Genomic DNA, 24,425 nt, shown 5'->3' with positions numbered 1-24,425 from the left:
TAGGAAAGACATCATTACCCATCAACCATTACTAGAATGCTGAACATCATTATAATAAAGATGCAGTGTGATAATCAGCTCCATCAAAAACATTCTATGAAAGAAAAGGCAGCAACTAGAGATGATTAGAGAATATTCAATCAACATATATAGTTACCTACTAACGAAGTCATTGCTGATCATCCTTAGCATAGAGGCAGAGCTTGCTGACAGCAAGTCTTCACCGACTACTGGTGTCACAGAGCCTACTTTGCCACCTTTATTGAAAGAAGTCAAGTTTTCATACATAATAGAACCATAGCAGTGACACACAAGCCAAGACAAACAAGTTTGTAAGTCTAGGAAAACTGACTCTTAAAAAAAGGAACCCCGCAACATTCTGAGAAGCCCTTGCCTATCTGCTCATTGTTGAATAAAATCAGGAAACATTCAGACAAGCTTTTGCCTCACTGCTCCCTATTAGATAAAATAAAACCAGGCAACATTCAGAGAAGATACCTTGAATCAAATTCCTCTTGTAAAGAAAATTTCAATAACTCCTTTGTAAATTAAGTAGGGAATATTTATCTCTGTTAAACTCGAATGGAATTGATCCACTAGCCCAAAAACTATTGGCTATTCTAGTTCAGCATTTGGATATCAATCCCATTATGTACACCCAAATGAGTTGACCCAAAATACCTGTTTTCATGTGTTCTGCAACTGAATAGTGTGTTCTGCAACTATGATGCCCTGCAAGCAGGACTTAGTAGCGTTGACAAAGAAGAAGAGCTGGTGAAAAAAGCAACGCAATTACATGATAGTAACACATGATTTAGTTTCCTACAATTTTTCACTTTCAAATTCTTTTCTATAAAAGAAAAAGCTAGGCCTTCATAAACAACGGTTCTTTCCAAGGAAAGAGAGAAAGAAGTAAAAAAGCACGGGATCGCTAGGAGCTCCTCTTCCACTAAGACCAGTAATCTAGAATCGATTTTTTTAAAGAAAAGGAAATTACCCACTCAACAAAGAGCGACTGCAGCTGCATCATACAACCATCTGAACAGTGTATATAGAGCCAATACAAGGACTGAAAAACTAACCAATCTAGCATACACAGGAGAACATTGCAACTTGATGAAAACAAATCACAGGACTCGCTAAATTATGTGGTACAGATCAAGCGATGATCTGTGTATGCATTATACCAGTATATTAAAATCAGCAAAGATGAATTTCAACAGGGGAAGAAACAGAGATGCAAAGGGTTCAGAGTTTCTGAATTGCAACATGGGAAATATGTTACTATTTCTCAATTCCAAGTTGCAAAAATCATGGGGTTTCAATGCAGGATGCATATAAACAGTGAAAAGCTAAGACAATGGTCCTGTTGATTTGTTTTGTTGCTAGGCATCAAACAATGTGCTTACAGCTTAGACAAATCACTATTCACATACTTAGCATGGCTTGGCATTAAGATCTATAATCAAATGGCTAGAGCCTAGATAGCATGGGAACAAACACATACTTAGGAGTAGGGCACTATTATCTTGTAGCTAACACAAGCCTATTTAGGCAAACCAACAAAGCAAATACTCTTCATGTTTGAAAGCACTTTTGCTATTATGCTGATTTTCTGGTCATGAGCAATATGCCTTAAGAGAAAACAATGGTCAAATTATATTCTTGGAGACCACAATAGATTAAACTGTGCCTTACAAGAAAGAAGGCAGTAAAATGAATCATAATGTACGCACGAGGCTATTGGTGTCACAAATAAAACCACTCTATTGCAACAAAACTGAGATAAACTATAAGAACATGTATAAATTGGTACTTTCGTCTGATGTATGTGCCAGAAAATCCAATTCTTGAGCTTTCGTAATCTCATTGTTGGACATATTATAACGTTTGATGCAGGTTCTTTTGCTAAGGTAGAACCCATCAAGAAGGTGTTTGCTTGGAATAATTTGCTCCAATGTGTGGTATTGTTTAGCATCCAGCATGGGACCCACATCATCCTTCTGCCCACCTGTGCTCTTCATTGGTTGGTTTTGTGCTCCTCTCTCCCACAACATGGCATGCATGTTGTTTATTCTTTGGCAATCTTGGCTCCCGGTACTCTGCTAGCATCTACTCAAGAAATTGCTCCAACGTATTACACTGAAGTGTAGGATTATTACACCTCGACTAGCTCTTTATCTCTCATCCTGACACCCTCAAAAACTCAACACTAGAGGTGCCCTAACTGTAGGAGTGTGAACATCTATGTACACCAAAAGCTCCATACTTTCTGGTTCTTCGCCAGTCAGCAAAGCAAATACAGAAACTGCTGAACTGAACAAAGCACCCTGCAGTTGTGGTGCCTGCAATTGCGGAAGCACTGCAGCTGAAGCACTCAAAACTGGCAGAATAACACACGCAAAAACCAGCATTCAGGCTAATGAGACTATGAGAGCACATCACTACACAGACAAGTTAACGAACTTGCATCAACCGACACAATAGCTTGGCATCAGACAGATGGCAGATGGATCTCCAGTCCAAAGACAGAACAATGCAAATCAATTAACAAAACAAAATAGACAGAGTGGTAAACTTCACAAACTCCTGATGATGTGCACAGGACTAGATAGGTTATGTGACTGAAAAGTCTTTAACTGGACAATCTCGAAACATGCATCTATGTCCTGCCATTTCAATGGAGAGCAAGCTTAGACATGATCTCCTTCAGAGCGGAGGCTGAGGCAGCTGCTAGCCAGATTGTCGAAGCCATTGTCCCCATGGCCGCGCTCAGATTGGTTGGGAACTTGAGGAACTCGAAGCATACCTTTTTTTCGCGACCGTGGCCCTGCAACTTGTGCTGCTCAGCCTTGAGGATCACCTTAGTCAGCGAGTTACCATCGATCTTGAGCAGGTGGTACCCTGGGGTTTTGGTGATGTTGATGGAGAAGGAAGAATGTGATGATCCACCATTTTTGCCAAGGGACAAAACTGAGGCTTACATTGCCAGTCTGCAAGATAAAGTACAAATTTGAGAACCAGTGTATGTTCAACTTTTCTTTAGATGATGGGAAAAAGCGTCCCGGCCTTGATCTCCAAGAGGCTACAGCCTAAGTGTATGTTCAACTTAAAATGTAATAAATGTTGGCAAAGAGAAAAGAGTGCAAGATTGGAATGGAGAGGAGCCTGTAAGACAGCTGGCAGTAGATTATTGTCTTTGGGAGTTCTCTAGAGTAATGATGTCTCCGTGGCCTCCATCATGGCACCACTGTAGTCGATAAGACAAAGAACTTGACTGCAGCCAAAAGACCATCCTCTCTATCACGAGAGAGAAGAAAATTAGACACATATCATAGCACAATGATGTTTCAGAAGAATAGATGAGGGGCAGGGGGGGGGGGTATAGCGACAAAACAACACATAGGCATTTGAATATTTCCTAGCTGCAGCAGAGATGCAAAATAAACTTTTTTTTTTGAGAAAAGAGATGCAAATAAACTGATTACCTGCTAGCACACTCCAGTCATGTATACTCTCCACAGTGTTCTAGCTAACTTATACTTGTTGATGAATCCCGTTGACTAAAAGAAAACAAAACAGGACAATAACCATTTATTTCAATGAATAAGCAGGAGAAAAAATATTTGTAAGGAGAAATTCCGTCTGGTCAATGAATCTCACAAGATTTTTCCTGAAGTGTCTTTGCATCAGCATGTGAAAGAAACTCACTACAAAGCTATTCTCACCGTCCACTCAAATATCTGCACCTGGAAGGCATGCCACATTTTATTCTGATTACTGAACAAAAGACATCAATTCAATCGTCCTTTACAACAAAACAAGATTTTCAGGAAACGGATAACATGTTGCAGAAAATGTGCTAAGAAATTCTTAGTGAAAAATTGACAATAGAAACTTACATACCGAAAGAGAATCCATATTTATCCACCAACTACAGTCGTCAGTCATGTTTCTTATCCCTCCAAGAACTAAATGCACTTGTTTTGCATGGTATTGGTATCATCCCAATCAGCCACAAGCTATATTTTTTTCTGGCAATACCATTCCAAACTTCCAAATGGGACAATTGTCCCAAAAGCTCATTATGATATATATGATTTACTTCATCCAAACAAATATCTAAGCAGAATCCCAGCATATCATTTCAGGATATTCATAAATGGTTCTGCATATCTTTAAATTCTGCTTGGTTGAAATAATGTCAAATAGAAACTTGTTATCGGTTTTTCTCACTTCATTGGCTATTCTATGGCATTCTTTGATTTTATTACAAAATTCGGAAAAATTTAAAATGATAGATGTTGCTGTTTCACCAATATTGATACATGCAACGCTCAGAGGAACTGTATCAATTTAGTGTAGATGCTTCTTGATTTGGGCATAGCTTGTCACCATAATAGTTCTACGCAAACGGCACGACAACGAAACCAATAATGACTGAGGTACCTTGCGTTCTCTTGGGGAAAACTAAATACAATTAAGGCCAGTGTATAATATAGCAGAATATATATCTGTTCTTCACAGGTAGAAAATGCTATGAGCGAAACCTCACGCCCACAGCCGTGATCTGCAACTCACACCTTAGACACTAGCTCCTTCAGAACCCTGGGGCAGGTACTTGTTAAGTACTCAAAGCCATCTTTTTCCATGACTGCTGTACAGAGGTACTAAATGTCACCATTTAGTACCGATTGATGTTATGGTCCAGTACTAAATGGCTGCTGGGGGATAACTAGTATCGGTTTTTGATAGCACCCGGTACTAAATTGTGGCATTGAGTATTAGGTGGTGGTATGGTCCTGTATTAAATGGTCTGCCCAAATTACTTCAAAAGGATAGCATCTTTTATCCACTCACATGTGTTGTGTGGGTGGGATGGTAGAGGAGACTACACGCGAGGCCACAGGTCACGAGTTCGAATCCTGGTGCACACGCATTTATTAAGGGGTGATACATTAACATCCCCAGGTGCCTGTGCCCTGATTTCTCCAGACTACCGTGATAAAGCTGTAAGACGGCACTGGCTTCCCATCTCCAGACTTCCGTGATAAAGCTGTATGCGCAGATGTCAGGTGCTGCCTCCCTCCCACACGGAACAGGCGGGAGTCAATGCGCTGGCCGTTGGGGATTGAGATTTAGTGACATTGCCACGGTAACATTCCCCGTGACATTGAGTCACTGACGTGTGGGATCCATGTTTTCCAGACCCACATAAGTCCCACATGTCATCAATGTGAGACTCATCTGACACATTACCTAGTTCCCCAGTCTAGGTAACTGTATCATGAAACTGTGTACTGAGGCTAGCCTTATAGTTTAAGGTCTCTTGCCAGCATTGCAAGCATGGCACCATCTGCCTGGGACACAAGTGTGACCATCTTATGCTAGAAACAATTACAGTCCTATTCATATGCTGTTAGACAGCTTCACGTATTTATGAGGGGCTGCAACATCCATCTTGTCTACACTTGCATTTCTTTGTCTTGACTGTTAGATATATAGAGTTTGTATTGTGCTTGTATTGTGTTTCTTGTAACCCAAACATATACGGCCTATATAATAAAAGGTCACCCCCCTTCCTAGGGTGTGTGGTGTTTGCCAATTCTCTACATGGTATCATGAGTCCGGGCCCTCTCCCTGCCCTGCCGTGCGCCCCCTTCCCTTCCGCTGCCCTAGCCACCGTCTAGGGGCCTCCTCCCCATCGGCGCCACCCCTCCCCCGCGCCCTAACCCTAGGGCGCCTCCATCCTCCTCCTGCGCCCTGTCTTGGGCGCCCACCACACCAGCCGCCGCCCTTGCTGCGTGCTTCAGATTGCATCTGCAATCATGTCAACCACCTCTACGACATCAGCAGCCTCTTCTCCCTCCTATGGCACCCCAACCATGCCCTCCTCTACAGATGCAATGGCCGGTGCCATCTTCCTCCACCCCTATGCCATGATCTCTGTCACATCCCATGTCCCCATCAAGCTGGAACTGCACAGCTCCAACTACAGGAAGTGGTCGGCCTTCTTCAAGGCGATGTGCGGCAAGTTCGGGCTCCTTCACCACATCAACGGCTTTGTCCCTCCTCTCCGCACTGATGCTGCTTGGGAGCAGATTGATTGATGCGTCCGCACGTGGCTCTACGGCTCCGTATCTCAAGATGTCTTTGACTTCGCCATGGCCGAAGATCAGACGGCGCGGGAGCTTTGGGTTGCCATCTCCAACAAGTTTCAAGCCAACCAGGCTCCCCGCGCCATCTTCTTGAGCGATGACTTCCACTCCATGACTCAGGGCGATCTGTCTGTCATGGAGTTTGGCAAGAAGATGAAGCTGGCCGCCGACGCCCTACGTGAGGTTGGTCATCCTGTGGCTGAACCCACGTTGGTGCTGAACTTGCTACGTGGCATCCACCCCAAATTCAGTAACACCAAGGACATCATCGCCGGCACCAAGAACATCACCTTAGATGAAGCCCTAAATCAGTTTGCCCTCAAGGAGCTGCGCTTGGCCAATGAGGCCAAGGTTATGTCTTCCTCTGCCATGGTCGCTTCCAGCACGGGCTGCGGATCCTCCTATCGCTCCTCTTCCACCGCTGGCCAGTAGCAGCAGCAGCCGCAGCAGCAGCAGCGCTGGCCCAAGAAAAAGGGCGGGAAGGGCGGCTCCAACTCTGGCGGTGCCCAACAGCGGCAGTAGCAGACCCGCGGCCACACTCCTAATGGCCCGTGGTTCTGCTTCTCGCCATGGGGTGCTCCCAGCGGCCACCAGGGTGGCTCTACTACAGGCGGCATGGGCTGACGTGGTCAGGGCTTGCTGGGATCAGCCCCGCAGCAAGCCTACACTGCGTTCGCCCCCCTACATCACTCCATGATGTACCAGCAGCCATTCCAATAGTCATACCAGCAGCAGCCCGCACAATCATGGGACCAGGTGGGTCTGATTGCGGCTTTGCAGCAGCTGCAGCTGCAGGGATCTTCTCCATGGGTGATGGACTCCGGCGCCTCCACCCACATGCACTCCTCGGATGGTATACTTCTCTCTTGCTCACCTACTTCGCATGTTTCTATTTCGGTAGGCAATGGTTCACATATTCCCGTAACGTCTAGAGGTCATTCTGTCCTACACACCGTTGCATCAAATTTTGTTCTTAATAATGTTCTCATTGTTCCTTCTATCATTCGCAATCTCTTGTCTGTTCGTCAATTCACCCATGACAACAACTGCTCGATAGAATTTGATTCCTTTGGTTTTTCTGTGAAGGACCTCAGGACGCGGTGCGTGACTCTTCGCTGCAATAGCGATGGCGACCTATACACCATATCCGCTGCTACACCTAGCACCGCCCAAGGCCTTCTTGCTGCATCATCGTCGCAATGGCATCAGCATCTTGGTCACCCGAGGTCTGCTGCCTGTTGATGCCTACCAACGTCACCACTGGGAATCAGCGATGGTGTCCGCAGACGTCATTGGGGTGGCAGGTAATTCATGAGCCACGAATAAATCCGCAAGCGCATGGAGTACCGCCGTAACATTTTACCCGAGAGTAACCTGGGGTGTCATTTATATTTCCGCAGGAAAGGCGGCGATGTATGGAATTTAGTTAAGTTAGGAGGAATCACTATGGATTAATGTCAATGATCCGAATAGGGGAATAAAATTCATGGTAAAGGGGGTAGTGAACACACAAGCACAACTAGATAATATGCCTAGGACATCGAACAGGGAAGAGCAAGGTCAAGGATAGCTAGAGCCATAATCTATTGTACTCTCATGAGCAAACCGAATTGAGTCGTTCATAAGCAAAGGAAAAGCCTAATCAATAGACTAGGGAGTCCGCATCCAGATGAACAGGAGGAGCATGATCATCCGACGGCTTTATGTACCTCCTACTCCTCTACCCGAACGTGGATGATTACTCAGGCTCGAACAGGGCTGTCACCACCTACCGGCTACCTCTACAAACCGTGGGATAGAGTCGCATTCAAACGTGATCATCAACCCAGGCACCACGCCTGCGCTAACGAGCACCACTCTAGCCTTGCGCAAGGACACCCTTGTCTATCCGGGGCCTTAGTTCTAGAGCGCCCAATAAAGAAAGATGAAACGAAGTCATGATACACGAACTAGTCTATGCATATGAATCACTCAAGACAAACATAACTCACAAGAAAGATCACATACACACAAGAGCATATGGACCAAAGTACTAAATAAATAAATAAGCATCTAATACAAATTCAGAGAATTACATAAAGAGAAGGTAAAAGACATAACAGACTCTCCATGAAGACTCTAAGACCTCGAACTACGACTCAAACCCGAACTCCTCTAGTCCTAAGACCTCTACAAGTGGAGATGAACTACATCTCTTCTTGGATTGGAATTGCTTGGATGATTGTGTGATACTTGAAATGGAGCCCCTCCCCTCATATATATAGAGGGGAGGCACCCTCTCCACGGCCGGGAATTGTGCATGGAACCTCTTGAACTGACTTCATCATCCAATGAGGAGCTGCCATGTCGAAGACTTAAGGCAGTGGGGCCCATGGGCAGGTCGGCCGGCCTCCCAGTGGCCCCACCGACCTTCTCCTTTGTCCCATGGACTGCTCTCGGGGCCCACTTGTCACTGGTGTGTGGCTTGGCTTCGTTCTTGCTGTTTTTCTTCTCCGGTGGGCTTTTGATCCATGTGTGGCGATGTCTGATTAGTCGGTGTTTGCTCCTTGGCCAAAAGGGTATGATTGCTCTCCATTTTCAGTGAAAACCTGCACTCATAGAAATCTAGAGGGACATATGGAATTCGGTGATTTATTAGTGACATGAGTGTAAGAAATGCAAGTCCATCCATTTATTGTGGCAATATTGATGCTCAGAAATGGTCGTTAGTGAGCGTCAACAAGACCCCCCAAACTGAACTTTGCTCGTCCCTGAGCAAAGCTAAACTTTAGGTTGTTGATTAGGAGTTGCTGCAATGCTTCATTTCTTCATCATGCACAAGTTACAACATAACATTCTATCTCGAATTGAATAAGTTGGTCAAACTTTGCTTACCCGTTTTACCTTAATTTTCATGGGGCTTTTGGCCTTCTCCTTGTCTTGGGCGGTTGAGAGATAGAATGATTCATAAAATCACCACTTACACATTCCTTGCTCAAGATTACGTCCGGAGGTTTTCAAAAGTTTTCGAAAATAAAAACAAGTTCCTTGAATGACACTCTCATTCGCTCAAAGGTGTTTGTATCCTCACCAAGGCCTTTTGTGTGCCTTCTTTCTCCTACTTCTAAAGGCTTTTGTGGAGCTCAAGGTATGGAGAAAAACTAAGGCATATTTGTTTCAAATATTTTGCAAAATCAAAGATCGGACCCAAAGAGTAAGCAAGTCATACAACCATGATCTAGAAGTGCATGTGTGTGGGTATGTGGTGGATGGAGTGGAAAGCAAGAGAATAAGGTGCTCCATGATTTGGTCTCTCCCTTCTAATGTTTTGGCATAGCTAATTTTCTTATTTTTGCATGGACCTTCATGTATCCATTTTTTTTCATGGGCCTTCATGTGCCCCCCTTTTTTTCAATACATAACTCATGCCCTTATTGGAGAGAATTTTGGGAGAGACTTTATGGAGTATGGGACATAAAAGAGGATATGAATGAATGGATGGTATGAAAATGCTATCCTTCCAGTGTGGAAGTTTTAGCATGTGGAGGTGGTGTGTACGTGATTCTCGATCATGAGAGTATGAAAAGAAACTCACAAGGGTCACAAAATTTGACAAAGCTCAAAAAGATATAAGCAGCATGTAAAAAAGATTGTGTCTTTGTAGGCTTCATGCATGTGGCTCTAGTAGGTATTTCTCATCATCGAGGAACTTTTTATTTTTGTACCTTTCAAAAAAAAGATCCGGACATAAAATTTTGCTCAGAACAAGTTTGTAGCAGCTCTAATCCATCATATCATATTTCTCAACAGCTTAGATTCAGATCATGCACTCGTAACCCACAAAATTTCAGGTTTAGGATGAACTTTTTGAGACCAACGAACTTAGTTCTCGGAGAATATGAGTTGTAAACTATGCATGACAAGGAAATTAAAACAGAGCAATTGTTCATCATTTCAACTGGAGAACTTAGGCATTCTTACCGCTCATGAGGAAACAAAGCAAATGATACTTAAAGAAAAATAAAGATAAACGACTCGACTTTTTTTTTAGCATGCAATGCAAGATGATGAAAAGGGAAATATGCAAATGCAAGATACATGTTACCTTTGGGAACTCCTTCCCCCCAAGCGGACTTACTGACCGGGTGGAGGGTAGTAGCCATGATACCGGTAGAAAGCTAGAGCTTCTTCATGTTGCTTTCGCAGCATCTCCATGGTGGCTTCATGGTTCGTTTGTTGCTGCGCGTGATAACTTGAGGTGTCTTGAACATGTTGTGTGAGAACTCCGTGGGTCTGCTGCGTCCTATCATCGAAGTCGCCGACTCGGATGTTGATGTCGTGTATCCCCTGAGAGAGGTCGCGATCCTCGGGCTGAAAATGAGCGTCGGGCAGCAAAGAGTGGGGGTGCTCCGCTCGAACTAGAACCACTGGCGTATGCCCAGTTCGTTCGTGCGGGTTGATCCCACTCAGAGCTACCTGCGCTTTGACATGATGAACCTCCAGCTTCGGGTTGCAGGATATATCGGTCCCAACTGGACTGCTGTCCGGATGAGGGCCCAGCTGCCCCAGCAGTGGGTGCATATCCTGCATAACCACAAAAAGCTTGTGGTTGTGGTGGCGGCATATCCATCACAGCATTCCGGGACCTACTTCTGGTCATCCTTCCCGACACACTACTCCTGCGAGGTGCTTCGACGGGCTGCAACTCAAAAGTATAACCATGGCTTTTGTATAAATGAAGTCCCGGGTTAGAAAGTGGGATCTCATTTACATAGCCGGGAAAGAAGAAAATAATAGAGCCGTCTGGAGCACTTTTCAGAGTGTGTCCTCGAACTAAATAAGCCAAATCAATCGATGAGCGTGGTGTAGTGATAAAAGAAAATCGAGCCCAATTCAACACACCCAAACTTGTGGCAATTCTAGTGACCAAAGAAGTGCACTCAACTGGTCCGGTCATTCGAAAATTTCCAAGCCATTGGCGAACCATTTCTTGCACAGGGGCAATTTTTATTTTGTTCACCATGGCATAAAGAATACGAAGTTCGTCCATACGAACGGTCCGAACATCATCTCTGGGAAAACACGTGAGAGCAACCCATTTATGCATCAAACGTAAAGTCGGATGCTGAATATCATTGTAACGGGGATGCGTGTACGCGTTTAACCCAGAGATGGTGTGCCAAAAACTTTCTCGGTGATAGCCCTTAGTTGCTTGCTCAAGATCAAGACTACACTTATGGTGAAAACCCAAAACAGTACTCAACTCTTTCCAAGATAAAGAAAATTCCTCCCCGAAGAATCGGAATGAAATCCCGTTGTTTGTTTCCACAAGAGTGCAGAGAAACTGAATGGTCAAATCTCTCGAGCCCAACTCGAAAATTTCAGCAAATGAAGACCAACCCACGGCTTTCCAAACACTCACAAATTCAGCATTCATACCTGTCTTTTCCAGCAGGTCCTCATCGAACTCCCATGTATGACCGAAGGTCCGAGCCTTCAGGATGTTGTAAGCTTGGAGTTCTCGCTCCCCTCGAATGTCGAGGTGAGAGTCATCAGGCGCCTCCTCTTCTTATTGTTTGTGCTGGCTGCTCTTCTGGCGCTTGAGACTCGGCCTGCACATCTTGATGAGTATAGCTCGGCATAGGAGTGGCTGAGTGATGTGAGCTTGATCGGCTTGAGCTCGACCCGGTCACCTTCTTGATTGCTCCCGACACCTTCCTTTCGATGTTCCTGAAAGACATTGCAGCAAACAAACAAACCAAACACTCGGAAGGATTATGTGAGAGTTAGTGAAAATCAAGTCAGCTGTCCGAGAGTTAGTAGTCCTTGTGGGGCATGGTTGCCTCTCACAAAAATCATTCTTGTGGGTGATAACACTCCACAAAATTGTTCTTGTGGGCGATAACGCACCACAAAACCGTTCTTGCGGGGTAGTAGTACCACCACAAACACGTTCTTGCAAAGAGAAGAAGGTAAACACGAAATGCAAATGAGATGCAAATGAGAATGCAAAAGAGGGAAATCTTTTTCTTCTTTTTCATATGAACTTGGAGAGAAACCAGAGCAAAGAGAGCAGAGGAAGGAAGAACATGAAGTGGAACTGGTGGAACTCGGGCAGAGGGAGCACCATTGGCTCTCTGTGCACTGGGTTAAATAGAGGGGCGCCACCCCTGGCTCGGCCGACCAAGGGGGTCGGCTGACCTGTGGCTGGCCCCAATTTCTTCCTCCTTTTTTAGTGATGCATAATGACTACCACATGGTCCAAAAATGAGTGAATTGGTGCAGGGGTAGGCCGGTGCAGGCCTAGGAGTGGCCCCAAATGCACTTGGACATGTAAATCATCCAAGTTCATGCATGCACTACACTCCAAACTTTTGTGGCTGCCATTTTCTTCCAAAATTGCTCCTTGGGCACTTGTCTAATTCCAAGATTTATGGGGGTTTATAATGCAAGCAATGGGAAAACAAAATATGCAAGGATTTTCATGCAAAAGATGCAATGCTCATGCAAGAATCAAATGGAAATGAGGGGAAATTCAAACATGCAATGATTGAAATCAAACATGAGATAACTACCGATTTACCTGTCGGCAAGGGCTCAAAATTTAGAGTCTTTTGAAGGAGACATTTTATTCCGTCAACCTTGATTAGCTTGATGAAATAATTCCAAAGTGTGACACCGCTTCATAGAAAGTATCGGAAAAAATTCGTACCTTGATGTGGTGTCTGGGGTACTCGGGATTATCATTTGGTCCTCTTTTGATCGGGTTGAACTTCTCATGATACATATCATCCCGTGGTACTGCCCTGAAGTGTTAGAAATTACTTACCTGGATTGCATCATGATGTGGTCGCTTTCTCGGTTGATGCAGTGTTTATTGTTGTTGGTGATCAGCCAACGGCAATAGAGCACTTCTTCAAACGGAGAATTCGAGCCTTTTCCAAGGTTGGATGCAATCATGATCAATTCAATTGCCGAAGTGTTGACTTCTCAAAGTCAAGAGTGCCAAATCACGCTTGTCTTGAAGTCGACTCGGATTCGTCATGAAATTGATTTAGCGAATTAAAATTGATCGAAGACTACCCCTATCTTCACACAAAAAGAAGATAGCATGGTTGTCCTGCCAGATCACTGGCCACTAACCATAGAGATTTTTCATACTTAAATAAATTCTTTAGCCTATGCCTTCCCTAGCAACGGCGCCAAAAATGCTTATTGACGCCTACCAACGTCACCACTGGGAATCAGCGATGGCGTCCGCAGACATCAATGGGGTGGCAGGTAATTCATGAGCCACGAATAAATCCGCAAGCGCACGGAGTACCGCCGTAGTATTTTATCCGAGAGTAACCCGGGGTGTCATTTATATTTCCGCAGGGAAGGCGGTGGTGTATGGAATTTAGTTAAGTTAGAAGGAACCATTATGGATTAATGTCAATGATCCAAACAGGGAAATAAAATTCATGGTAAAGGGGGTAGTGAACACACAAGCACAACTAGATAATATGCCTAGGACATCAGAGAGGGAAGAGCAAGGTCAAGGATAGCGAGAGCCATAATCTATTGTACTCTCATGAGCAAACCGAACTGAGTCATTCATAAGCAAAGGAACAGCCAGATCAATGGACTAGGGAGACCGCATCCAGATGAACAGGAGGAGCCTGATCATTCGACGCTTTATGTACCTCCTAGTCCTCTACCCGAACGTGGAGGATTACTCAGGCTCGGACAGGGCTGTCACCACCTGCCGGCTACCTCTACAAACCGTGGGATAGAGTCGTATTCAAACGTGGTCATCAACCCAGGCACCACGCCTGCGCTAACGAGCACCACTCTAGCCTTGTGCAAGGACACCCTTGTCTATCCGCTGCATTAGTTTTAGAGCGCCCAATGAAGGTAGATGAAACAAAGCCATGATACACGAACTAGTCTATGCATATGAATCACTCAAGACAATCATAACTCACAAGAAAGATCACATACACACAAGAGCATATGGACCAAAGTACTGAATAAATAAATAAGCATCTAGTATAAACTCAGAGAATTACATAAAGAGAATGTAAAAGACATACCGGACTCTCCATGAAGACTCTAAGACCTCGAACTACAACTCGAACCCGAACTCCTCTAGTCCTAAGACCTTTACAAGTGGAGATGAACTACATCTCTTCTTGGATTGGAATTGCTTGGGTGATTGTGTGATACTTGAAATGGAGCCCCTCCCCTCATATATATATAGAGGGGAGCCACCTTCTCCACAGCCAGAAATTGTGCATGGAACCTCTTGAACCGACTTCATCATCCAATGAGGAGCTGCCGCATCAAAAACTTAAGGCGGTGGGGCCCATGGGCAGGTCGGCCGACCTGGTGGGTCGGCCGGCCTCCTAGTGGGCCCACCGACCTTCTCCTTTGTCCCATGGGCTGCTCTCGGGGCCCACTTGTCACTGGTGTGTGGCTTGGCTTCGTTCTTGCTAGTTTTCTTCTTTGGTGGGCTTTTGATCCATGTGTGGCGATGTCTGATTAGTCGGTGTTTGCTCCTTGGCCAAAAAAGTATGATTGCTCTCCATTTTCAGCTAAAACCTACACTCATAGAAATTTAGAGGGACATGTAGAATTCAGTGATTTATTAGTGGCATGAGTGTAATAAATGCAAGTCCGTCCATTTATTATGGCAATATTGACGCTCAGAAATGGTCGTTAGTGAGCATTAATACTGCCATTGTTAGCCTTAGAACAGTCATTCCATAGCTTGTAATAAATTAGACAGCACGCTTTGTCATGCCAGTCAGCTTGGCAAACATGCTCGTCTTCCTTTTGCTACTTCTACTTCACACACTGTTTCTCCTTTTGAGATAGTTCATTGTGATGTTTGGACGTCTTCCGTTCCTAGCATATCAGGCTACTCGTATTATTTGGTTTTGCTGGATGATTTCTCTCACTTTTGCTGGACTTTCCCTCTCCATCGAAAGTCCGATGTGCATGGTCATTTAGTTGATTTCATTGCCTACACTCATACACAGTTTGGCCTTCCTATTAAGTACTTTCAGGCTGATAATGGAACTGAGTTTGTCAACAAGTCCACCATAACTCACCTAGCAGCTCATGGGATCTTGTTTCGACTCTTGTGCCCTTACACCTCACCCCAGAATGGCAAGGCCGAGCGTGTCCTTAGTACTCTTAATAACTCCATGCGCACACTGCTCATTCATGCATCCATGCACCCTCCTACTGGGCTGAGGCCCTTGCAGTAGCCACATATTTGCTAAACCGCTGTCCTTCATCATCTGTTGGTGGTGAAGTCCCGTACACGCGCCTCCTTCGTACTTCTCCCTCCTACGATCATTTACGCATCTTCGGGTGCCTTTGCTACCCAAACCTGAAGGCTACCTCCCCACACAAGCTAGCTCCTCGTGTTGAGCGTCCGCCCTCAGCTCCAGCGGCAGCTCCATCCTCCATGGATGTTGAGCACCCGCTCCCTACTACTAGTCCGGGCGGCGTGGTCTCGTGACCCCGTCCGGACCTGCTTCGACTACGGGCGGGCTTCCTCCTGTTGGCGCCCCTATGTAGGCTGCACACGAGCCTGCGGGACCTTCGGCTGCAGCTCCTGCTGCAGCGCCAGCGCCTGCAGGGCCTGCGGCTCGGGCTGGTCGTTTCGGCGCTATCTACAACCGTCGTCCTGTCAACGGTCCCCTTCCTGTTCGACGGCACGGTGTTACAGTAGCTGGACTTCAGCCCCCTGCGACTTCTCCTCAGCCGATGCGCGGCCCTTCACCACCGCCTACTCTACGGCGGTTGACTCGGCTTCAGTCTGGTACCATACAGCCTATCAATTATCGAAACTTGTCTGCTGATCATGTCGTTGCCTCCCCTGTTCCGAGCAATTACCGCAGTACGCTTGCTGATCCTAATTGGCGAGCAGCTATGGCAGATGAGTTTCAGGCCTTGATTGACAATGGTACTTGGCGTCTTGTTCCTCGGCCTCCTAGTGCTAATGTCGTGACAGGAAAGTGGATTTTCAAACATAAGTATCATTCTGATAGTTCTCTTGCTCGTCACAAAGCTCGTTGGGTGGTTCGGGGATTTTCTCAGCAGTATGGTATTGACTATGATGAGACTTTCAGTCCAGTTGTTAAACCAGGAACAATCCGGACAGTTTTGAGTATTGCAGCCTCTCGTCATTGGCCTATTCATCAGCTGGATGTCAAGAATGTTTTTCTTCATGGTCATCTTGATGAGACAGTCTACTGCCAGTAGCCTCTAGGTTTTGTTGATCCAGCCCTTCCTGATCATGTTTGCCTTCTGCAGAAGTCGCTTTATGGCCTGAAGCAGGCTCCTCGTGTTTGGTACCAACGGTTTGCCACATACATCAAATAGATTGGATTTGTTGCCTCGGTTTCTGACACGTCCTTGTTCGTCTACAAGGATGGCGCTCACATTGCCTATCTGTTACTTACTGTACATGGATGATATTGTGTTGACTGCCTCATCCACCTGTCTGCTTCATGACATTATTGGTCGTCTTCATACGGAGTTTGCTATGACAGATCTTGGGGCTCTTCATCACTTCTTGGAGATATCAGTTACCCATTCTTCAGATGGCCTGTTCCTATCTCAGTGTCAGTATGCTTTGGATCTCCTTCAGCGAGCTGGTATGAGTGAGTGTCACTCTACGACGACGCCAGTGGACACCAAGGCAAAACTCTCAGCTACAGATGGTGCACTAGTTGCTGATCCCTCTGAGTACAGGAGTTTGGCTGGAGCCTTACAGTATCTCACTCTTACTCGTTCTGATCTTGCATATGATGTTCAGCAAGTCTGTCTATTTATGCATGATCCTCGCGAGCCTCATCTAGCGCTTGTGAAAGTGTATCCTACGGTATGTGAAGGGCACGCTGTCATCTGGCCTTCACATCAGCACTGGACCGGTCGATTCACTTACAGCCTACACAGATGCAGATTGGGCTGGCTGTCCTGACTCCAGGCGATCTACTTCAGGATACGGTGTTTTTCTTGGTGACACTCTGGTTTCATGGTCATCCAAAAGACAGACGACAATATCTCATTCTAGTGCTGAGGTTGAGTACAGGGCTGTTGCACATGCTGTGGCTAAGTGTTGCTGGCTGCGACAGTTACTTCAGGAGCTTCATATACCCCTCTCGAAGGCTACACTCGTCTATTGTGACAATGTCAGTGCTGTTTATATGACAGCCAATCCTGTTCATCATCGACGAACGAAGCACATCGAGATTGACATTCACTTCGTCCGCGAGAAGGTGGCTATGGGACAAATTCGGGTTCTTCATGTGCCATCTTCACATCAGTTTGCTGACATCATGACTAAGGGTCTTCCTGTACAGTTGTTTACTAATTTTAGGTCCAGTCTTGGAGTCCGTCAGGCTACCCCTGCGACTGCGGGCGGGTGTTAGATATATAGAGTTTGTATTGTGCTTCTTGTAACCCAAGCCTATACGGCCTATATAATAAAAGGTCACCCCCCCCTCCCTCCTAGGGTGTGTGGTGTTTGCCGATTCTCTACATTGACCATTTAAGCATCCAAATAACATGAAAGCATAATATTCATCTGCCTACATGCTCAAGAATTTATTCGACCCAACGAAACTAAAAACGAAGTGCTCGATCCCCTTATGTACCCTTTCCCCCATGAACCCCATGGAAACCACCAGATTGATTGAAGACCAGTGCACAACAAAAAGGTAAGCAAGAAAATAAGGTGGCAGGAATCAGATTCTTGGTGATCCTCGCAAAAAGCAAAACTAAATCTGATTCTTGTTTATGTATCGAGGAGTGTAAATCTCATTGACTAAAAGCAAAATCTAGATACAGGACAATAACCACCAAAAGTTTAATGAATAAGGAGGAATGAAAATTTCGGATATGATAACTTGTAGCATAAAACCGTACCACCGCAGTTTGATTTGGAGATTCATGGGGTTAGTTCAAATTTGACTTTTTATGTGTTCTGGGGATGTGAAAGAAATGCCGCCAAAACTGAAAACAGGACCTTACTCTGCTATCCAGCCAAATGTATGCAACCGGAGAATGTGTCACTTTGTACTGAATAAGAAGCATGAGACCCTCCACAAAATTTGTTGATCCATGGTGGGACTAAAATTAGAACAAGACTGTCATTTGATCTTCCAGTGAATATAAAACATTATGTTCAAATTTTTGATGCCATAGTAAATGTGCAAAGAAGTTTGCTACATATACAATAGCAGTGCAAATAAAATTGTGGTTGAGTAAAGAAGCATAGAAACAAACAATGTTGAGGATTTGTTTACTGGGTCATTAGACATGCAGATGTTGCTTATGCTTTCAAGTTTCAGTTACAATAAGTCCCCCCCCCCCTTTCTTTTGCTGCTTTGTAAGTGGGATCTCCCCCACAGTTTCAGTTCAAAAAAAAATTCAGTTACAATATGTTGTGCAATGCTCTATTTCAAAATACAAGCTACATTATTTCTGATAATGCCATCCAAAATGGACCAATCATCTGACGAGCACATTAATCATTACTAGATATGTAAGTTTCAAGCTAAAAATATTTAGGTGCATGTGCCACATTTATAAATTAATTATGATATAAACTTATTATATGTTATGGTATTCTTTGACTAAATGTAAGCACTGCTGGTTTAGATGATTTTGTTACTTTGTCCTTCAAACATGTAGCTAATTCTAAAAAAGGATAACATGATAAACAATCTTACAACTCATTGATAGGAAGAGAAACTCTTAACTAACATAGCAACAATATGGCAGGACATTAACTGCAACAGAGATGGAGAAGAAATAGGAAGATATATGCCTGGACCTTGGTATAAAGATTAATTGAGTTACACTTTTGGTGTTTATAGATGAGCTAATAACATGGACTACTGCACAAAATAGATTCAGGTAACGAAAAGCTATACGTAACAGGCCATTTTGTCAGTTCAATGATGAGCAATTAGTAAACCCTATGTGCACTTCACCAAGTAAGCAGACTCTCCCACATTGTAAAGAAAAATAACAGCTAGTAAGCAGACTCTCCCACATTAGTAAACCCTATGTGCACTTCACCAAGTAAGCAGACTCCCCCACATTGTAAAGAACAACAACAGCTAGTTCAGCATGCTAGCCAATTGAATCAATCAATACCATCTGAACCTTCTATAACACATAGTTTCTTGCAATGAACTGGAAGATGCATGTGAGAAAGTAATGTAGCTAATAGTTCTCCATGATGCCCAAGGAGTACGGTACACCCCTCTTAAGGACAACTACATATAAATTATAATAGTACTAATATTTAACAGCAGAATCTTTGCCTAAGCTTTACACGCCATTGCGATTGCCATAAATGAAACCCATATTCACGCCGATGATATGCATTGGCTTCTCACAAGTCAACCAGAAATACCCTTGGATACTAGCTCCTTCAGAATGTTGGGGCAGTTCTTTGTTAAGTACTCGAAGCCATCATTTTCCATGATTGCTTTCAGAGCTGTAGATGCGCCGAGGAAGTCGAAGCATGCCTCCTTAAGCCCATGGCAGTTGTGCTGCTCTGCTAATGCCAAGATGGTCGCTGCAGAGCCTGTATCAATGTGCTTGCACAGTTTCTCTTCACAAATCAGCTTCAATCTCTCCAGATTATACCTGTCTGCTGCAACAAGCAAATGCTGAACCATTTCAGATTCCTCTTGCTCCTGCATATCGGGTAATTCGTCCGTGTACATAAAAGTAAGCAGAGCCCCAAACACTTCTGCCTCCATGTCATCAATGGGTATGGCACTAGTGGTGGTGCCCTCTTTCATCGGGCCAAGCAGCATCTTCTTGAAGACTGGCGACCGTGCTGCAAGAACTGACCGGTGCGTGGAGAATGTCTTCTTGCGGACTCGGAATTTGACATCTGCGCCCTCCTTGCTCAACAGGAGGTCACCAAACTGGCGGTGCATGTCTGACGGTGGCACCACAATGATCGGTGTGCCCTGGGTATGGATATCCTTCATGACAGTTACGTCAAACCTGACGGTGAAAGAATCATCCCTGAGATGCTCTGATTTCTCCAGGACTTGCCTTTTGATGAACTTGCTGTACCCCCAGTTCCTCTTCTCAGAGAAATTGATTAGTCGGGTGGTATAGCTGTAGGATGGCACCATCTTCCCATCCTGGTCCAGTAGACTGAACTTGGCACTTATAGATGATTTTTTTTAGTAGAATAAAAACAGTTACGGATGACAAAAGGCTGAAAACTGAGATGATTTTCAGTTTCAATTATAGATGGCTAAACGGGCCGCCCGGTACAGACCCGATAAAAGCACGATTTGATGTTACCGGACTAGGTACGGTACACGGTGGTGGTGAGTCAGGCCGTGTCGTGCCACCCCCGAGCTGAGACCAAGCACAACACGATGGGTCTATTTCATATCGTGCCACCCCGTGTGGTGCCCGAGCCAATAGCCGCCCGCGCTCTCACCACACCTGCTGATGTTGTGGAGAGGAATCGATAAAGAAGACGAGTACTTTGCGCGCGCCCTTGGCGCGCTATCATTGAGCGTTTTCCTTTTTCATGATATATGGGAGATAATAAGCTTTTTTATGGTAAGTATTATTGCAGATTGGTATGATTTGTGCAGAACAGTTTGTATTTTATGTAGACAATAGGATAATGATAGGGTAGTACAATTTAATAATATGAATAATATTTTCATAGGCCGGCGAGTTCAGATGTAGATATCTAGTTATATACAAGCTCATAGTTTTGTAAACATACATAAGTAGAGACATAGAAATAGGAGATAAGTTGGAGTCTTCTTCAGGTATTACAAACAAGAGGGACTAAGCTGTATCTGCCAAAGAAATTTCAGTATGACATTCTGCATGTTATTAGTACAAAATTTGTCACTTAACCTGAGGTTTAGTACGCCATATAAATTAATCTATTGAAGCAACTAAATATTACAAATTTGCATGATACTACAATCGATGAAGAGGGAATGTTTATGAGGATTCATAATCTGAACGAAAATTGACGTGTTTTTCTTTACCTGGTATTAAGTTTATTCTTGTTCTACACTATTACTATCGAACTTTATTGGAATAGCAGCAGCTAGAGGATGAGCTAGACAACAATCGGAAAGAGAAATTACCTTATTAGCATTGTTGTTTGGTGAAGATCCACTTATCTTACAGTATGGTATCATTGAAAGAGCATTGTTGAAATAGGTTTTACAAACCTCACATATGGAAAGGCATTATCCCCACAGTTGTAATTTTAAGAGTTTGCAAATGAAAAGATAAGAGGCGAATGACTGAAACTATGATCATAAATGGCCCAAAAAAAAGATCTGATCATAAGTCAGTTAAAATTTGCTAATCTCTGTGATTGGCACGTAGAAGAGGTCGATTATATTCGGTAATGGAACAAAAATACAACTGTTAGCATTTTCAATAGGTATATGATTATCTGACCTTTTAGGAAGGATAGCACTATATTCTGTCACAAAGCAGTTGATAAATTCTAGTAGTATACTAATGCCAAAAAAAGGTCGCAATATGATATTGACATGATCAGCAGAAACTATCACAAAATTCAGTTATGCATAAAAATATAATGTATAAGATAAGCTTGCTATGTGCCTGTGAGAACTAACCTGTTTGGCCATGAGCAGAACATGTTGCTTCCATTCTGTGAAATATAATTGGAATTATGGCCTTGATTGTGTCACGGTACACCTGTTTATCCCATAAGATAGACTGTAAAAATTAAATGATGATTGTTGAGAATATACATTACGCACAATAATGGAGAAACATGAAATGTCAATATGAAATTGGTACTATGGACTTAAATCTTGCCTGGACTTAATTAGGGACAGCAGCTTGGACCCACAAAAGAAAGAGCAATACCTCACCATTCGAATCATGTTCGTCCAGAATAGCATCGATACAAAATAGAGAGAGAGAGGTTATAATTTTAAGTATCAATGCCGCCTTATGATGTAGCTAGCAAAATCGAGCCATTGTGACCAGGAGAATGACATTATGACAATGACGTACTCATGAAGAGTAAAAATGGCTATAGGAATGCGTCAACGGCACGATAAAATTTGACAGGTGAATACAAGGGAAAATCAATCGAAAAATGCTAGGTGCTGTCTTAATAGATATTCCTGTTAACCCGTGCAGAATACTCAAACTCAAGGCACACATGCATGCACACAAAACATCCTATTACTTGGACCCAAGAAAGTAGCGAACAACACTGGATAACAATGTGGATAAAGGACGTGTAGCCCCATAAAGTAGGAAATTTATTTGGGTAAAACAAACTTGAACCAAAATAGTGAAATGTTGTTTGGAAAGAGAGGTAGAAATATAAGAAACTTATTTGGTGTACTTGACCTTCCCAGGAAAATACTATATATGCCATAATACATCAGAACAATGCTTATATAGGCCTGGGTGAGACAGAAAGATATGGTCATGTACTATATCAGAACAATGCTTATATTGTGTTATCCATAAGCTTTGTTTCAATGTCATCACGATCTGTCAACTGTATCTATCAGATATGGTCATGTATTATATCAGAACAATGCTTATGTTGTGTTATCCATAAGCTTTGTTTCAATGTCATCACAATCTGTCAACTGTATCTATCCCTTTGAATTCTTTCATCAAATGCACATTTTTTGTTCCAAGGATTTATCACGTAGTGCCACTACATTGTATGGATACTATGTGTGTTCCTGTAATTTTGGCACCACCAGACTGCTACATGCCAGATTTTTTTATTCAGCATATGTACTATCAAATCACATATCGAAGCTACGTTCTTACCTTTTAAGCAGATTCCTGTCAAATTTCAACACTTGCAGCTTAGGCTCAGGCAATCCCTGCCGAGAAAAGCATCCACGAAAAAAAGATTCAGTGAGATTGAGAACCATGCAATCATGAGAGAAGTATTTTTTGTTTGATACCAGTACATGTTATGTATCACAATCAGTGTGTGCTATGATAGAGTTCAGATGTTTGAGTTGGCCAGAACACCTACTACAAAACAGTATCTACAGATAGATTCAAGAAAGAGAATAACAAAAACGAAGGGTAGAGGGGAATACCAACTCTGCTGGGAGCACTGCTATGTTGAGATGAAACACATCTTCTATGATTAAACAAAATTAAAAGTGGAGAGGGCAAAAGAATAGGCGCTACAGATGTGTACTTGGAAGAGCTTGTGTTGAATGAGGTTGAGGTTGCAGGGCCGTTCGATACAGAGGTTTGCGGTCTTCACTGCAGGAAGAAGGAGAGGAGCAGAGGGAGAGCAAGTAGCAGAGGAAATAGTACTAGCGATGCGCATGAATGTTGGGGGCAAGAAAGAGGAATGAAAGAAGGAAGAAATACGGAGGAGAAACTGACCTCCCGCGTGGTCCGTCGACGCCGACGGGATGAACTCGGTGGCCGGCGCCGGCGTCCGTGGCGAGGCGACGAGGAGCGGGCGGACCCGCCCGTCGTCTGATCCATCAGCAAGCTGAAGCTGTCCAGGGACCTTGCCGTGGCCTGCTCCTTCAACGCCTTCTTCCGCAACGCAACCAAGAAGGAGGCCGCGGGCGCCGCGCGTGGCGGATGCCAGGTCGGAGAGCTCGGCCTCGCTTGCGCGACGACGCTGGTTGGCCGGGGCAGTTGCGACGGACGCCACAATGGCTACGGCCGTGGCAGCCCAGCGCTCGTGGATCTGGATGCGGCGCCTCGGCAAAGCTCGTCGACCTCCCCCTCGGCGCTCCCGCTGATGCGGAGGTCCGTGCTGGGGGCAAGGTCGAGCGAACGCGAAGTGCGGAGCCCCGGTGACTGCTACTGCTCTGTCGAGGATGACGATGCGCGGCGACGACCGCGTCGAGGCCGGCGGCGGCGCGAGGCGGGGAGGCGAGGGGGCCAAGCGGGGGTAGAGCCGGCGCGCGCGCGAGAAAGGCGGTGGGACGGCGGCGCTCACCCACGGCTCGAATGGCGAGGAGTAGCAGTGGAGAGGCGGCCCGACGGAGGACGCCCTTTGATTGGAAGGGGTTGCGCCAGCTTGGACGCCGCACTAATCGGCCACCATGGAGGAGGCTGCACAAGCCGGATTTAGCAACCAGCCGATGAGCTCTGCCGCCGCGTCCTCGCCGTCGCAGGCGCCATCTTCGTCCGTAGTGGCCGCCGCCGCCTCCACTATTCGCTCGGAGGAGGTCAAGACGCGGGCGGGGCTGGATGTAAGAGGAGACAGAGGCGTCGGGAAAGACGTAGAAC

General features: G+C 44.7%; 1 protein-coding gene and 1 long non-coding RNA gene across 7 annotated transcripts; both read right to left on the bottom strand.

Annotated features, from left to right (window-relative positions):
* Positions 1-1,657: 1,657 nt before the first annotated feature.
* LOC120651030 lies at positions 1,658-5,661 on the bottom strand. The gene is made up of 3 exons (XR_005665901.1): positions 3,664-5,661; positions 3,489-3,563; positions 1,658-3,300 (listed from the first exon to the last, which is right to left on the bottom strand). It is a non-coding gene; the product is annotated as an uncharacterized LOC120651030 (long non-coding RNA).
* Positions 5,662-19,282: 13,621 nt separating this feature from the next.
* On the bottom strand, positions 19,283-24,425 carry LOC120651029 (BTB/POZ and MATH domain-containing protein 2-like). Of its 6 annotated transcripts, none has more exons than XM_039928360.1 (4): positions 23,562-24,425; positions 22,983-23,038; positions 21,794-21,875; positions 19,283-20,308 (listed from the first exon to the last, which is right to left on the bottom strand). In XM_039928360.1, the coding sequence occupies exons 3-4, from the start codon at positions 21,803-21,805 to the stop codon at positions 19,547-19,549; spliced, it is 774 nt and encodes a 257-aa protein (XP_039784294.1). In that variant the 5' UTR covers positions 21,806-21,875; positions 22,983-23,038; positions 23,562-24,425; the 3' UTR covers positions 19,283-19,546. The 6 variants fall into 6 exon arrangements, with proteins under 6 accessions (XP_039784294.1, XP_039784291.1, XP_039784293.1 ...); XM_039928357.1 differs by adding an exon at positions 23,368-23,435 and having other exon boundaries at positions 21,794-23,038; positions 23,562-24,424; XM_039928359.1 differs by having other exon boundaries at positions 21,794-21,896; positions 21,999-23,038; positions 23,562-24,424.

The sequence above is a fragment of the Panicum virgatum genome, chromosome 9K, assembly GCF_016808335.1.
Source record: "Panicum virgatum strain AP13 chromosome 9K, P.virgatum_v5, whole genome shotgun sequence".
Classification (NCBI taxonomy): domain Eukaryota; kingdom Viridiplantae; phylum Streptophyta; class Magnoliopsida; order Poales; family Poaceae; genus Panicum; species Panicum virgatum.
Note: the sequence above shows the minus strand (reverse complement) of the source record. Positions and strands in the feature narration are given on the sequence as shown.